General features: G+C 47.4%; 2 protein-coding genes across 2 annotated transcripts; one reads left to right on the plus strand and one right to left on the minus strand.

Moving 5' to 3' along the window:
* Positions 1-144: 144 nt before the first annotated feature.
* RIBC1 (RIB43A domain with coiled-coils 1) lies at positions 145-13120 on the plus strand. The gene is made up of 7 exons (XM_037823765.1): positions 145-395; positions 4743-4860; positions 6652-6733; positions 6938-7282; positions 11853-11971; positions 12379-12773; positions 12889-13120. The coding sequence occupies exons 2-7, from the start codon at positions 4744-4746 to the stop codon at positions 12968-12970; spliced, it is 1140 nt and encodes a 379-aa protein (XP_037679693.1). The 5' UTR covers positions 145-395; position 4743; the 3' UTR covers positions 12971-13120.
* A 147-nt stretch (positions 13121-13267) lies between these two features.
* Positions 13268-15561, minus strand: HSD17B10 (hydroxysteroid 17-beta dehydrogenase 10). Its single transcript, XM_037823776.1, has 6 exons — positions 15516-15561; positions 15063-15227; positions 14232-14396; positions 13983-14111; positions 13794-13902; positions 13268-13603 (listed from the first exon to the last, which is right to left on the minus strand). Exons 1-6 carry the CDS (start codon positions 15540-15542, stop codon positions 13413-13415), a joined length of 786 nt encoding a protein of 261 aa, XP_037679704.1. The 5' UTR covers positions 15543-15561; the 3' UTR covers positions 13268-13412.
* Between the last annotated feature and the right edge of the window lie 945 nt (positions 15562-16506).

Below are 16506 nucleotides of genomic sequence, written 5' to 3' on the forward strand. Positions count from 1 at the left end.
CGGCGTACACCGAGGAACTGGAGTAACCCGCACGCGAAACACCGCAGTGCAGGCCGGGCGAACAACAAACCTCGCGAGAAAAAGTCCAAGCAAAACGGGATTTCCTGCTTCCGTGGCAAGCGTGAATAGAGGGCGGGGCCTTTGGTCTGGTGGGGAGGTTTTGTTGATCCGTTGCCAGGGCGCGAGCTTACGGCCGGCGGTTGGGCCCCGCCCCCTTTATTGTTGCGGTGGCAACAAAAACCGCTGCCACAGCGGAATAAGTCATAGAGCTGGCGGTACCGAGAGGATTCAGAGCGGCGTTTGGGATCCGAGGAGGCAGGCGGGCCAGGAGCCCACGCTTGCCGAGAAGAGTCAAAACTCAACAGCAGGGTTAGGCTCCGCAGGACAAGAGTAAGGTGGGAGCTGGACTCTACCTTTAGCCTGGCCTACAGAAAGGCTCAAACAAGGACAGTGTCGGGAATTGGAAGGATCCCGGGGAGGGGAGGGCCGAACCAGGAGGAGTGGGCGGGACGATTGCGTATTAGGTGAGCACAGACCTTGCCTAGGGTGGGGCGCGTACGCCGGGGAACTGGGGGTGTGTGAAGGGAGATGGGGTGAAGGGGGTTGGGGGGACTCGGGACGACAGAGATACGGACTGGGGAAGGCTTTTCCAAGAACAGATTTAGACCTAAGCCCCTTGAGTACTTGAACCCACATCCAACCTGAAAGCTTCAAAACAGGGACTCCTGGCTGAGAAAGGTATTTTGTGTGTACCTCCGGAAGTCAGTATCCCTAAGTCAACGCTTCCCCCCTGCATCCTTCTTCCTTTCTCCTTCTCCCCCTCCCGTCATGTCTGCCCCTTCCCTTTCCCTCTGCTCCATTCCCTTCTCTGCCCCATCCCTTGGTTGCCTCCTTCTTCCCTCTCTGCTTTGTCCCCTTCTCCCTCGACGCCCTCCCCCTTACCTTCCTTCCTCAGGGTAGGGAGGGATTTTGTAAATAAAAACTGCTAAGCTTAAAGGGAAAGAGTGGTAAAATTGACTACATTCAAATTCATCAAAATACACTATAAGGAAAGTGAAAAGATGGGTAAGTGCCCTAGAAGTATTGATAATGTTCTGTTTTCTGGGTTCTGGGGAGAGTTCACAGGTGTCCATTTTATTGTTGTGCTTCATAACGTCCATTTTATTGTTGTGCTTCATAACTTGCGTGTGTGTTAACCATATTCCTTTGTATGCATTGTTACCACAAAAATTATAAAATAATAATAAAGTGAAAAGATAAGCCACAAATTTGGAGAAGAAAGTCTGTAATAAGTGTTGGCAATTTGGCATTACCTTGTAAAGTTAAATACACATCTACCCTACGATCCTGTACTTCAACTCCTAGATATATGCTAGAGAAACTCTCCTACCTGTATGTGTCTCTTTTAATCTAAAAATTCTTCTCTCTTTTTCTCTTGTAATTTTTTTTTAATAAACTGGATTGTTTGTTCTTCAGAGTACTAGTCTCACTTGAACCTACTTAAATCAGGCTTTCGTCTCCACAACTCCACCAAAATTCTTCTTGTCAAGGTCATCAGTGACACTGATGTTACTAAATCACTGTGTTCTCAGGCCTCATTTTGCTTAACCCATCATCAGTTGTTCACTCTCTCCTCCTAAAAGCACTTTCTTCACTTAGCTTCTAAGAGGCCACACTCTCCTAGGTTTTCTTCTCCCTTACTGGCTACTCCTTCTTAGCCTCCTGTGTTGGCTCCTCCTCTCCCTGTCTCCCCTCCTGTCACTTCCTAATATCCTGGGGCAACCTTATCTATCTACCCTCACTCCCTTAGAGATTTCATACAGTTTCATAGCTTTAAATTCTTTTGTTTCAGTCAGGATAGGCAAAATTACACTGGTATAAGAAACAGCCCCCCAAACAAAGGTCTGTTTCTCACTCATGCTTCTTGTCCCTTGTGGGTTGGCTGCATCTCTTGCTCTATGTCATCTATCCAGGACACAGGCTGAAGAAGAGCCCTTGCCTGGGACAGTCTCATAGCAGAAAGTAAAGAGAAAAAATGGCAGATCACATAATGGCTCTTAGGTCTGCTTGAGAGTGGCACAGGTCAATTATCCCCACATTGCATAAAGCAAAGCAAATCATGTGGCTAACCCTGATGGAAATGAGGTAGGGATCTATAATCCTTCCGTAGTGAGGAGCAGCAAATATTTTTGAACGATAATAAAATTTACCAAACCACTTGTATGTCATTAATTCCCAGATTCATATTCTCAGCTCATACCTCTCTCCTGAACTCTAAACATTTCCACCTCTCAAACTCAACATGTCCTAAACAGATCTCTCGATCCTCCCCGCTCAGCATGTGTGTTCCACCTACACAGACTGTTCACTTGATAACAACTCCATCCCTCTTGATTGCTCAGACCCAAATCCTTGAAATCATTCTTGATCTCTTTCTCTTTCTCACACCTCACATCCAATCCGTAAGAAAGTCCAGTTGACTCTGCCTTCAAATATATCTGGAATCTGACCTTTCCCTGCCATCTCTGCTGCTGCTGACCTGGTCTAAATCACCATCATCTCTTACTTGATTTACTACAATAACCTCCTGACTGGTCTTCCTGTTTCCCCTCCCCTCAGTCTATTCTCAACAAAGCTGCCAAAGTAAACCTTTAAAAATCAAAACCAGAACTCATCACTACACTGTTCAAAACCCTGACCATTTCCCTCAGAGTAAAAGCTAAAGCCTTTACAATGACCTACAAAGCAATACATGATGTAGCTGCCCATTTTCTTTCTATTTCGTACCTATCTCTCCTTCACCCACTCGAGCCACACCTGCCTCCTTGCTGTTCCCTTGAACATGTGCCTCTCTTGCTTACACCTGAAGGCCTTTGCACTTGTTACCTCTGTCTCGAATGCTCTCTCCTCAGATATCTATGTAGCTAATCCCCTCACCTAATTCAGGTATTTGCTCAAATATTACCTTCTCAATTACACCTCCCCTGACTTCCATATTTAAAATTGCAATACTGCAACATTTCCTGGGCACTTCCAATCCCCTTCATCCTCTTCTATATTTTTTCCCATAGCACTTATTGTCTTACAAACTAATGTATACACTATGTTTTACTACACTTCTCTGTCAGCCCCCACTAGAAAGTAACTTCCAGAAAGGCTGGGACTTTTGTCTTATTCCTTGATGTTTCCTGTATGCTTAAAGGAGTGCCTGATCATTAGAAGGCTTTCCACAGATATTTGTTAAATGATAGAATGAAGGCTGAGTGAAAAAAGCAAGATGCAGAAGAATACAACATCATTTCTAAAGATCAAAAACAAGAACACTCAAAAAAATACTGTACAGAGAAGCATACATACGCACACACAAAGTATATATATATAAATCATAGTAAGGGAATGGTAACATCGTTTGGATTGGGGTAAGAATGAGGGAGAAGAGATACGGGACACCTCAATGCTACCAATAATGTTCCTTTTCTTAAGTCGGGGAGTTGGTTCATAGGTCTCTATTTTAACATGCTTCCTAATTTACATATGGGTTATATCTACTCTGTCATATGTATCAAGTATTACACAGTTACAAAGTGGTGAAACAATGAGCAGAAACTATCTATAGGAGGAGTTGAGGAATGGTGTTCCAGAGGAACACAATGAACAAAGGCCCAGAAGGGGGAACAATTGTTGTGTTGGAAAACTTGATAGGAAGCCAGTGTACCTAGAGAACTGTGAGCAGGGAAGACAGTGGTATGAGACTAACTGGAGGTGTGCAGGAACCAGATTTTGAGAGCCCAGGGGAAGCAGTTGGGATCTGATTCTCAGTGCAGTGGGAAGGAATTGGAGGATTTTAAGCAGGTGAGAGACACAACTGGATTTATGTTTCAAAGTTTTTTTACTTTAGCTGGCCCACATGCCGAAAGTGGACTTCCCCAAATAAGATGGAACATGGGAAAATTTAGGCACACTGGCCTTTCATTTGACTAGAGAGTAATAAAATTAAATAAGAGGAGAAATTTATTTCAGAAAGGAAAGCTGATTCTGGTTTCTGTGTGATTAGTGGGCTACAGGAGACAACAGAGGAAGCTGGAAAATCATTATGGAAACTGTCGCAGTAATCCAGTAAAGGCAATAATGCTGGCTTGCACCAGACAGACATTGGCACCAAGTGCTTTGATATTATATTTTGAAAGAAGAGGGAGTGAGGGAAAGCAGTATCAAAAAATCCCTCCTGAGTTTCTGACTTGACCAACCTAGTGAATCATGGTGCCTTTTACTGAGGTGGGGAAAACTGAGTGGAGCATAATGAGAAATGGGGCCGTATTGTAAATGACTTTGAGGTTAGAAAGGTGAGCAGCGGTCAGATCATGAAGACCCTTATAAAGAAGGCAAAGCTGTTGGGACTTTATCTTGTAGGCAATAGGTACAAGGTCTTAAGCTGAGGAATGCTATGGTCACATTTGCTTCAGAAAGATCACTATGGTAGTCAATGCAGAGAAAGAACTAGAGAGTACAACACTGGAGCAAGGGAGGCCAGTGAGGCTCCTGGGGACAACAGTCTGGCAATAGATTTGTGAGGCTTGAATTAGGGTGGTGACAGCAGAGATGGAGGACACACATATGAAATACATTAGGAAGTAAAATCAGTAGGAATCAATAACTGGTGGGATATTGTGGGAGAAAGAAAGGGGGACACAGTCAAGGATGATGGTCAACACTGACTGGCCATCCATCTCACCCTTGCTCAGGATGTTTAAGGTAAACCTGTCATCAGATTCCAAGGAGGCAGCAGTCATTGAATCTAAAAGAAATCGAGAAAAGGAACAGCAGAGCCGATTCTTCAATGTGCGGAACCGAGTCATGGGGGTGAGTGAGCAGCGGTGGCGATTTCTTAGGACCATGGGCCATCCCTCACTTGCACCTGGAGAGGAACATAGCAGGGCCAATTATACCCTATTCCTGATTTATGCGGGCCCTGGGGCTGGAAAGGAAGGGGAGGGGAGAAGACGCCCTCCGGACAGGCCTGGGAAGGGCCTGAGAAGGGGGGTAGGTATACAGGGAAAGAAAATGGGGAAGGGGAACTGGTGACAGCTAACTCTTCTTGGGTCAGCTCTGGGCCATATGCCCTGGTTCTCGAGAGAGAGGCAACATGGAGACAAAAGAGGTCTAAAGAATATTTGGTTTTGAGTTGTATATATGCCACTGCAATAAAAAGTTTTTTTTTTTTTTAAAAAAAAAGAAAGAAAAAGAATATTTAGTATCGTATATGCCTAAACTACCTCTGGTCGACTATATAAGAAACGGTTAACCAGACTGAGGGATGGGGATGGGAAGGACACTAACTCTTCATAAACTGAATTCCAGTTTCTATTATTTTGAAATGATTTAAATGAATTATAATCAAAATATAAATAGAAAATATTGATAGTTTAAGGAAAAAAGCGATTGCTGGGTTAGTGGATAGAGGAGGTGCTACATGGTATTCTGGACAAGATACCATATGTGTGATTAAGGGCCAGATTTGCTGTTACTAGATGTATGACTTTGGATAAGTCACCTATTATCTCTGAGCTCAAGGCCTGTCCTCTGTAAAATAAGGCTAAGAAAAGGAAGTGTTGAGGTGATGATTAACATAACGGTGGCAGCTCTGAAAACCTGAACATAGCACCTGACAGGAGGAAGCAGTTGGCTGAGAGTTGAGTGATCTAACTCAGATCCAGTTGGCAAATATTTCCTCAGGGCCTGCTCTGTGCCCCAACCACTGTGTTGGGCAGTGAGGATACAAAGATGAGCAAGGCCCAGTCATCGCCCTTAAAGGGCTCACAGACTAATGGAGGAGATAATATATGTAGACAAACGTCAATGTAATGTGGACAGTGGGTCCTAGATTCTGTGGCAGTGGCACCAGCATGAGGGGTCAGGAAGGTAAAGCCTGAGCTGGCCTTAAAGGATGAACAGGATTTCAGGTAAATAAGGGAGGAAAGAGTGTTCCTAGTGGAGAGAGCAGTTTAAGCAAAGTCCTATAGGTTCAAAACAGCCTAAGATATGCAGGGAATAGTAAGCACAGCTCCTAAGGTCAGTTAGTGTTAGGGTGGGATAGAGGAAGAGCACACTAAGACATTAGGCTGAAGAAGGAGGGCTAGATCATTGAGGGACTTAAAAGCTATGCTCAGGTGTTGCGACTTTATCCAGTAAGTACTGAAGATCTACAGAAGAATTATGAAGCAGATAAATTATAACCAGTTTAGGTTGAGATGGGAAAGATTATGTTGTATACATCTTTCCACAATTTAAAAACAGAAAAGAGCAACTAAACAGACAATAACAATTAAATGCAACACATGACCCTGGAGAGGATCTAATAATCGACGAGAAAAGGCTAAAAGCACATTTTCAGGATATATGATGATAGAGAGATGATAGATGGATAGATAGAATGATAGGGTAAATGTGGCAAAATGTTAAAATTGGTAGATCTAGGTATCTGGAGGGGTAGGGGTATGTTGGAGTTCTCTGCAGATTTTGTATTATTTTTGCAACTGTACTGTAAGTTTGAAATTATTTCAAAATAAAAACAATTACAAGCAGTGTCTAATAAAGCACCTAAACCCCCTTGCTGAGTCCCTGCCCTGACTTAACTCATTTCTTTGGGATCAGGTGGATGCTGAAGCACTGAACAGCCAGGTGGAAGATCGAAAACTTCGGGAAGCAACCGAGAGGAGCAGGGAGGCAGCTTATGGTAAAAGCCCAAGGCCAGGGGCCAGGCAGGGGAGGTAAAGGAAGGGCCTGAGGGGGCTGAGGTAGGGTAGTTCTGGCCCTGCGTGGGCCCTGAGGACCTGTGGTGGTGGAGCAAATCGGATGGGCCTTGGGGAGCAAAGGCCATGCTGGGTGGGCTCCTTCCCTCCCATGGTACCTTCTCCATGTCTGTGCCCACAATCCCCAGGTACCAGCCAGGTGCAGTATGATTTGGTAGCCCAGATGCTCGAGAAGGAACAGGCAGAACGCACACGTCGACTAGCTAAGAAAGTCCAGGAATTTCGGAAGCAGAAGCAGCAACTTAAGAACAGACGTGAATTTGACCTCTGGGATCCAGACCAACTCTGGAAGGAGTTTCCAGCTCGCCTCAATGACAACGATCCCCACTGTGGCCCAGCCAGCCTGCAGTGCTTCTCTGGGGAGGACCTGGACAGGACCACATGCCTGAGAATGCAGCAGGACCAGTTGAGATACAACCTGGAAAGGCAGCTGCATGAGCAACAGCAAGCCAGGGCTGAGGAAAAGTGTTCAGGTAAGCAGCTGGGCCCTCCAGACTCAGAGAACCTGAGGCCTGGCAGGGAGTTGTCCTGAGCCAAGTACAGCACCCAGGAGACCACAGTTCAGTTGGGAGGTCCAGTTCCTCACGGGGCTGATGCTGAAAGGTTAGACTGTGCAGACCCCAACCTCTCTGACTTCCGTAAGTAACTGACAGTGTGGTCATTGTTCCCCAATTTGCCTGGCATTCCATTACCTGCAGGCAACACGCTGCAGACACACCTAATGGCTCTGCCACGCAATAGCTGGTTTGAGCAAATTCATTTCCTCTCTGTGCTTTAGTTTTCTCATCATTAAAATGAAGGTAATCATCCAAACCACATAAAATTCTTGTGAGAATGAAATGAGATACTGTATGTAAAGAACAAGCATCAACACTCAATAACTAGTAGCTACGATTATATTATCTGTGGCCACATCCTTCTCTCCCATTAGGACCATGTCTTATCTACTCACACGGCTCACCTTTCAAGGCACCCTGTTCTGTTGCACTATTTATCACGGTTGTAACTGTCTTTTACCCAAAGTGTCAGTTCACTGAACATGAAGCACATCTATCATTTCCACCCCATATCCCAATTGCCTAGTACTGTGTTTGCCACAGTGCCAGGACCTCAAAAATATTATTGTTAGATGAACAATTGAAGAACACAGTAAACAAGACAGGGTCCTGGCCCTCCAGGAGCTCACCGAGCCATGCCTTCCAGAAAACCACAGTTTGATTAAGAGGAAAAGATACATACCTGCGTCATCCATCAGCAAACATTTATGCTTTGGTACTATGTTAGGTACTATGACAGGGACTTTGACAGAAGGGTATATAGGACATGGAAGGGACATGAACATGAGATTGGCTACTTCTCACGAGAAGAGGGAGGCAACGTAGGGGGTGACACAGGTTGTCAGGAACTGGGTTTGGGACTTTGTGTAAAATTTTGCCAGGGTGGGAGGAGAGAACAGAAAAGGGCCACTCTAGGCAGAGGGGGGCAGCAGAAGCAAGAGCACCAGGGCCGTAAAAGGTCTGGGTGTTTAGGATTTGTAAACAATTTAGTGTCAGTGCAGCCCAACGGTGACAGTTAGTTGGAGGAACAGAAAATGGCTGGGAACCTTCTATACCAAGGTAAGGGATTTTGACTTTATTATGTAGGCAGTGGGTAACCACTTAATGGTTTTAAGACGGGAGTAACAGGACCACTTCAATATTCAGCAAACATTAAGCTGCCTACTTTGTGCCTGGCATGGTGAAACAGAAATATCATGCCTCTCGTGGAATTTATGTGCTAATGGGGGCAGACAGATGATAAACAAGATAAAATCATGAAATACATAATATATAAGATGGTGAGAATTGCCAGGGAGAAAAACAAAGCACAGAAGGGGACTTTTGGAAGGGGTGCACATCTACAATTTTAAATAATGAGAATCTCACTGAGGTAACATTTAAATACACAGCTGAAGATGAAGGGGTGAGCCATACAAATATCTGAAGAAAGAGTTGTCCTGGCAGAGGAAGTAGCTAGTGCGATGACCCTGAGCATGCCTGGAAATTCTTGAGAAACAGCAATTGGGCCAGAGTGGTTGAAGAAGACAGTAAGAAGAGAGTGGTAGGAAGTGAAATCAGACAAGTGCTGGGGTAGACCCTGTGGGCCATGGTGAGGAGGACACTGGCTTTTACTTTGAGCGAGGAAAGAGACAGAAGAGGGCTTTGAGCATTGGAGTCACATGACAGATAACTGTCAGCCAATGTGGACACTGGAGTAGAGAGGGAAGACTAGAGGCAGAGAGACCAGGTAGAAGACTATCCCAACTAAGAGGAGGTGGCTTGCAGGCAGGCATGTAGCTACATGACCCCGAAGTTCCAGGAGCAGTCTGGGCAGGAGGGAGAGATCTAAGAGCCATCAGTATAGAGGGGTAAAAGGGCAGGATGCTAAGTGGGGAGCCTGGAGATAGGGTAAGCAAATGGTACACTCTGAGGACAAAGACCAGGGCTATCTTATTAATCACCATAACTCCGGTGACTCACAAGGTGCCTGGCACACAGTAGTGTATCTTGAGTGAATGAATGAGTTGAAGAAGAGGAAGCCATAATAAAGACAGATGGGATCACGGAAATAGGAAGAAGAGACTCAAAATAACAACACAGCTAATCTTTATTGAGCACTTATTGTGTACCAGACACAGTTCTAAGTGCTCTACATTGTATTAACTCATTTAAGCCTCACAACAGCCCTACGAGGAGAGTACAAGCATTTTCAAGTGAGGAAATTGAAGAACAGAGGTAGATGTTAAATAACTTGCCTAAAGTCATATAGCTGCTAGTCGGGCAAGAGAGACAGAAGTAAACTCAAGCAGGCTGGCTGCAGAACCCATGCTCTTGACCCCTATGCCATGTTTGCCTTCTCTCAGACACGAGGAGAAAGCAGGGACTCAGAAGCCAAGGAAGGAAGTTTCAAAGCGGGAGTGGTCAGGTACAGTAAAATGCCCTGGAAAAGTCCAATCAGAGGGAACAGAAACCTGTCGATCGGATTTGGAAATGAGGAGTATTTGGTAATTTTTTCAGAGCAGTTTCTGTGGAACCATGGGGCCTGCAGCAGGCTTATATACTTGAAGACAGAGTGATGCAACAGGGACAGCAGAACACTTGAAGTTTCCCTGGAGAGTAATGGAAGAAGCATGTACTGAGAGACCTAGATTCATCTCTCGACCTACTGCTTCCTGGCTATGTCATCTTGGGCAGTGTACTGAGAGACCTAGATTCATCTCTCAACCTACTGCTTCCTGGCTATGTCATCTTGAGCAGTATACTTTATCTTTGTGGGCCTCTCAGTTTTCTCATCTGAAAAATGGGGCTTTCCGCTCTAGGTTGTTTGAAGATTGAAAGGAAACAATACTCCTTTAAGCCCTCTTTTTCTCCTGTCCTTCAGTCTCTAAAGTCAGTATCCCTGTGCCTCTTCAAAGCCAAGCCTTCAGCCTATGCTCTTGACCCCTTTCTTCTCTGCCTCCCCTTGGACGGTGACCCTTCAGGTATCCTCTCCCTGTGTTTTCAACATTTCCTCTTCTATTGGCCCCTTCTGTGAACATGCTTAAGGCTAACCCTTCCTAAAAGACAAAAGCCTCCCTCAAACCTATGATTCCTCTGGATGCTGTGAGACATCTGCTTTCATTTATAGCCATAGATCTCATTTTCTACCCACACGACTTCACTGAAACTACTCTTCCTAAAATCATCAATGTTCTTCATGTCATCAGGCACAAAATGCTCATTTTAGTCTTTCTTCCTTGACCAGACCTTTCTTGCTGAATTTGACTCTGATCACATCTTCCTTCTTGAAACTCTTTATTTCCTTGGCTCCCATGACACCACATTCTGCCTGTAGGCCTCTGACCATTCCTTCTCTGTCTGCCCTTCGTGAGCTCCTTTTCCCTCTGATCCTTCCTTCCCGAGACTGTCCCTGGCACACTGCTCTCTCTACCCTACGTATGCACTTCAGGTGCCTTCAGCCCTCATTTTGCGTGCACCAACCATGCCACCACCTCTGTGCTGAGCACTGTCTCCTGCAGAATCAAACATCCAGATGCCTGCTGACACCTCCAATTCAACATGTCCTAAACAGAACTCATCACTGCCCTCTAAACCTGTTCGTCATTCTATATTCTCTACTTCTTACGGTGGCCACACAATCCATCTGGTCAATTCCAGCCAGAATTCTGGGAAGCATCCCTGAGTCTTCCCACTTTCTTACTCTCTCATCCAATCCAACAAGTGCTACTGATGTAACCTCCTATGTAATTCCCCTCCATCGTATCAGTGGCCTAGTTTGAACCGTCTCAATTGGACTACTGCAATAACCTCCAAGGTAGCTTTTGTACCTCCCCTGTCTTCCCCCAGCCTGACCGTCCTCCAAACTGGCCACCAGAAGGAGCTTTTTAAAATGTGAATCCAACATGTCACCTTTTTGCTTAAAATCTTTCCATGTTTCCCCCTCACCTTGAGGCTCAAGTTTCTGGCCCTTGGTCTGGCCCCTGCAGCGCTGTCTAGCCACTTGAATTTTATGCTCCAACAACAGCAGACCACCTGCACCTTAAGATACATATCATGCTATTTCTTGATCTCCTTCATTCATTGACAAGTATTTACTGAGCACCTACTGATTATCTATGTTTGATCTGTTCCTCCACTAGACTGGGAGCTCTCTAAGGACAGGATGTGATCAAGTGGTGTCCTTAGAGCCCAACTAATAAGGACACAGGCTCACAAGAGATGAAATGATTTATCTAAGGTCACACGGGTCAGAGGCAACAGAAGTGGCATTGGGGTGAAGGTTCATGAGATATCTTTCAGTTAGAAATGTGAGAAAAAATCATTGCTGCCACTTTGGTTTTCCATAGCCTCAGAGAGGAGCCCCTTCCACATCCCTACAACTCAGACTCTACCCACCCCCTACACATACAGACCCATATGCCAAACTTGTTGAACAAATGGCCAAATAAGTGAACCAGAAATGGAGCAGAACAGTGGAATGCCCAGGCCGTATTTCTTTGTATAGATATGCTCAGTGACCAGCTGCGCCTAGCCATGGACATGCGGGCCACCCACCTGGCCAAGCTGGAGGAATCCTGTCGCATCGCCATGATGTCTGCCATGGCCAATGCCAACAAAGCCCAGGTACGGCCTGAACCATCCAGTGTATCCCCTTCCCCCCAAACCCCTGAACAAAGTCCTGGGGAACCTTAACCACACCCTTCCCCTCATAACCTCTTTTTCATCCACCTGAGGACTCCTTCCCTTCACCTGAGGGGCTCCCTTAGAGCAAAAGATGCCTCTTCCCCACCTCCACACTTAGGAAGACTTGAGAACAGAGCACTGTCTCCCCATCCCAGCCTCCCAGTCTAAGGGCTTCCTGAGGGCAGGAAAGTTCCTTGCCCATTCCACTCCTTCCCAACCTCAAGGGTCACAAAAGGCCATGCAGTGGCCTCTCTCTGAGATCAAGAGGGGTAGGGTTGCCCCCAACCCTCATGACTCAGAATTCTGAGGTCAGGCACCCAAATGCTTATGTTCGGGGAACCTACCAGGCAGCTGAACAGGCTGAGCCAAAGCGCCTTGAGCATCAGCGCACTCAGGAGGCCAATCTCATGGAGATCCAGAACCAGATCACAAGTGATCTACTAACCGAGAACGCCCAGGTTGCCCAACGCCCTCTAGCACCCCATCGACTCCCACCCTATTGCTGGAAGGGCATGACTACAGAACAGCGAGCCGCCATCAGGAAAGTCCAAGAGGCACAGCACCGTGAAAAAGAGGCACAGCGCCAGGCTGAACAAGCACTGGATGCCGAATGGGAAAGCCAGACCATTCGCTCAGCACAGGCGGCCCTGGAGCTGGAGCAGCAGGAGAGGGAACTCTGTGCTGAATTTCGGAGGGGGCTTGGTTCCTTCAACCAGCAGCTGGCTAAGGAGCAGAAGGCCCAGTGAGTTCTGGAGGGTGGTGGTGGGGATGAATGCCAAGGGAGGGTGTGGAGGGATGGCAAGGATCAGGGAGAGAGGGAAAGCACATTGGCTGAGGCCTCTGGATTTCCTTTACAGCCAAAATTATTTGAATTCAATAATCTACACCAATGAACCTACAACTCAGTATCGCCTACCGTTCAACACCAGCAGCCGTTGAGCTCAGCATGGTCCACTCCCCCTTCTTTCCATCAAGCTTACAATCAAGAGGAAAATGCTGCATACCTTCAGCCCCATCAATTTCCCAGTAGGAGGGAAGTGATCCAGTACCCCCACAATCTGTCCTAGATAATAAACTTACTGAAATCAAGGCTATGTGTTGTAAGAAGATGCAAAGGTGTGAGGTTCGGCCTCTCCTGCTCCACCCCAAGATTCTGAGCATCCACCTTGTCAGACCCTTCACCCATTCACCTTTCTTCCCCATACCAGTACCCCCAGCACACAGCACTGCGACTTTTTATAAAAAAATATAGACTTTACTAGACATAGAGGGTGACTGCTGGGCAGAGGTACAATATGGCTACTGGGGTTCCTTCCAAGCTAATGATTAGAACCCCGGGAGATGGCAGGGCAGACGCGGATGTGTACTCAGTCATCTCCCTTCAGAGCTGCATGCGGATGGCCCCATCCAGCCGAATGACCTCTCCATTGAGGAATGGGTTCTCGATGATGGCCTGTACCAGATGAGCATACTCAGCAGGGTCACCCAGTCGGCTGGGAAAAGGCACCTGGCTGGCCAAGAAGTTACGAACCTTATCTGGGAGGATATTCAGCAGTGGGGTGCCAAACAGGCCTAGAAAAGAAAGCCAGAGTCGGAGACCCATCCCTGCTTTCCTTTTAACTGGTTCTTTACCTGAGCCCTGCTTCATGATGCTTCCCTAGGGCCCAGACACAGAAGGCTGCTGTTGCATAGGCTGATTTGCCATCTCAATTGCCCATGGATCCCACACAATACCAGGTGTGGCAGGGAGGGGTATGTCTACCTGGAGCAATGGTCATCACTCGGATGCCCATGGGAGCCAGATCTCGAGCAATGGGCAGTGTCATGCCCACTATGCCTCCTTTGGAAGCAGAGTATGCAGCTTGTCCAACCTGGAAAAGGAATGGATCAAAGATGGGGGAGGTGCAAATAAGTCATTGAGGGGGCATAAGCCTTGCCCCTGCTCACACACCTGACCCTCAAAGGCAGCCACACTGGCAGTGTTGATGATGACCCCACGTTGGCCTCCCTGGTCTCGTTCATTCTGGCCCATCTCGCCAGCCACCAGGCGAATCACATTGAACGTCCCTGTAAGATTCACCTGGAGAAACATGGGGTAAGACCTGAGACAGAGGCAACCTTCTGACCCCTCAAATCTTGTAGGGGCTCCCACAGCCAAACCCTCTTAACTCCAACCCCTAGAGAACTCCCAAGGCCTGACATTGAGAACTTGCTGGAAGTCCTCCAAGGAATGGGCCTTCCTCTTCTTTAGATTGTATGTCTTGTTAGCCACTGCAATGCCCGCACAGTTGACTGCCACATCCACATGGCCAAACTTTTCTATTGCTCGAGCCAGGGCTGCTTGCACGTCCTTCTCTGAGGTCACCTTCAAAGGGAGAAAGGTTGAAGATATTTCAACTCCCAGCACAGACTCTCTCTCACTGCTGAACCTGGGGGGAGGGTGAAGTTGGCCCAAAATTAGGGTGAGAGGAGAAGCTTAAACAAGAGACAGGCCAAAAGGGTTGTGGTGAAACTTAAGGTGAAAAGGTTAGGTCCTCTAGGGCAGTGTTTCAAAATCTTCTTCAAATCCACAGGCTCTATTGATGAATTCCTACAACCCTGGAAATTCTGCACTACCGTGGATCAGAACACAAACACAACCCTGTTTCGAGAATTACTGACATAAAAATAAACTACCTTTTTTCTATCCCTACCTGCTAAGATTATTTCATCAAGCTTACTTTCTGCAGTTGGTTTCATGAAAAGAATTTAAATATAAAATTACAGAACAGGATATGCACGTTCAAACTACAGGAACCCCCTCCAGGTGATTCTGATATGTCCCATTCTCACCCCCCATTCTTGTGAATCCCGGTTTTAGATATTCCTACCACAGGTGCCCCCACTGCTTGGAGACTCAGGCAGAAAGGGACAAGGACATGGGTCCACAACCCACACAAACGGCAACCTTATGCCAGGGGGGCCCACGGGTTCCCTGGCCGGTGTTCGGCACCTCAAACAACGCAGGAAGAGGGGAGGTGGCTCCACTTACGTCGGCGGGGGCGAAGGTGCAGCTGCTCCCTAACTTCTTGGCTTGGGCCTCCCCATCCGAGCTGGGCAGGTCCAGAAGTACAGCAGCCGCCCCCTGCCTCACCAGTCGCTCCGCTGTGGCCAGACCTAGGCCCGAGGCTCCTCCGGTTATCAGCGCTACCAAGCCCTGCGAAGATGGACACGGTTAGCTGCTTCACTGTCCGGACCACTCCCACCCTTCCAAGTGCTCCTTCACGCTTCTAGTCACCCCTGCGGTATGACCTAAGTGTGCCTCCTCCCCTCACCGATGGGACCATGCGTGCATCCGCGTGTTGACCTTCACCTCCCGAGCCCAATCGCCACACTACCATGCCTAGATGAGCATCACCCTTCCTCCCAGCGGCGCTTTTTTCCCCTGAGTGGCACGGCCGCGACGTCCCAGCCGGGGAGGCTGCAGGGACGAACACCGCTCTACCTTCACACGCCGACACCCAGCAGCCATCTTGCGCGGAACTTCTTCACAGTCGGGTCTGCGCGAGCGCTCGGCTGATTGGCCAAGGGAGGGTGGGCGGGGCGGAGGGGAGCCGTGGGGCGGGGCCCAGGAGGCGGGCCTTCCGGTGTGGGAGAGGTTGGGACCTGTGTCTGCTGCCTTGGGACCTTAGGACTGTCCTTGAATTACTTCGCCTGGGGAAAGAAGACGGTAGCAGAGGCGCAAAACCACCACAGGCTCCGCCCTACTTCCTGTGTGGCCTTTTGGCAGACTGCCAGCCCGCGGGGCGCTTGAGAGTGAGAGTGAGTCCCTTTCCCCTCAGAAAAGGCTTCCATTTAAGTATAAACATAGCAGAGAGCAAGTGTATACATATGCCAGAATCTGCTGGGGGCTGAGGAATAGCCCTCGTTGGAGAAAGGGACAATTATAATACAGACAGGGAGGGAGAGAGAAACGGATTCTGGAACACAGACATGGAGGGCCAAAGATGGAGATTCCTGTATACAGACAGGTATGTGGAGAGAAATAGGTTGAAGCAGAGATGGAGAAAAACAGAACTGCCAAGACATGGTCACAGAGGTAGGGAGGTGGAGAGTCATTAAGACACAGATACTAGGAAACAGACAGTCTGAGACAGAGCTGCTGAGAAGCATGAACCCAGGAGGCATCAACGTAGAACTAAAATCATCTTTCATCACCTCAGACTTTGCTACTCTCTTCTGCCCGTGTCTAACCTATTTTAAGCCCCAAAGCCCAGATCACACACTGCAGATTGGACTTCAGCCAGAGACTGTCATTTGAGACCCAGATCTCTGGTCATCCTAGAACAAAAGTCAACCAGCATCTCATTAGAATCTTGAATGCACCAGAAATCTACTCTGTCTTCTTTCCACAGTTTCCCCCAATCCCAATTCTTCAGGCCATAAATCTTGGTCTATGTTTTCAGTCCTGTGGTGGTTTGGAACTATGCACCCCA

The sequence above is a fragment of the Choloepus didactylus genome (genome assembly GCF_015220235.1).
Source record: "Choloepus didactylus isolate mChoDid1 chromosome 24 unlocalized genomic scaffold, mChoDid1.pri SUPER_24_unloc2, whole genome shotgun sequence".
Taxonomy (NCBI): Eukaryota; Metazoa; Chordata; class Mammalia; order Pilosa; family Megalonychidae; genus Choloepus; species Choloepus didactylus.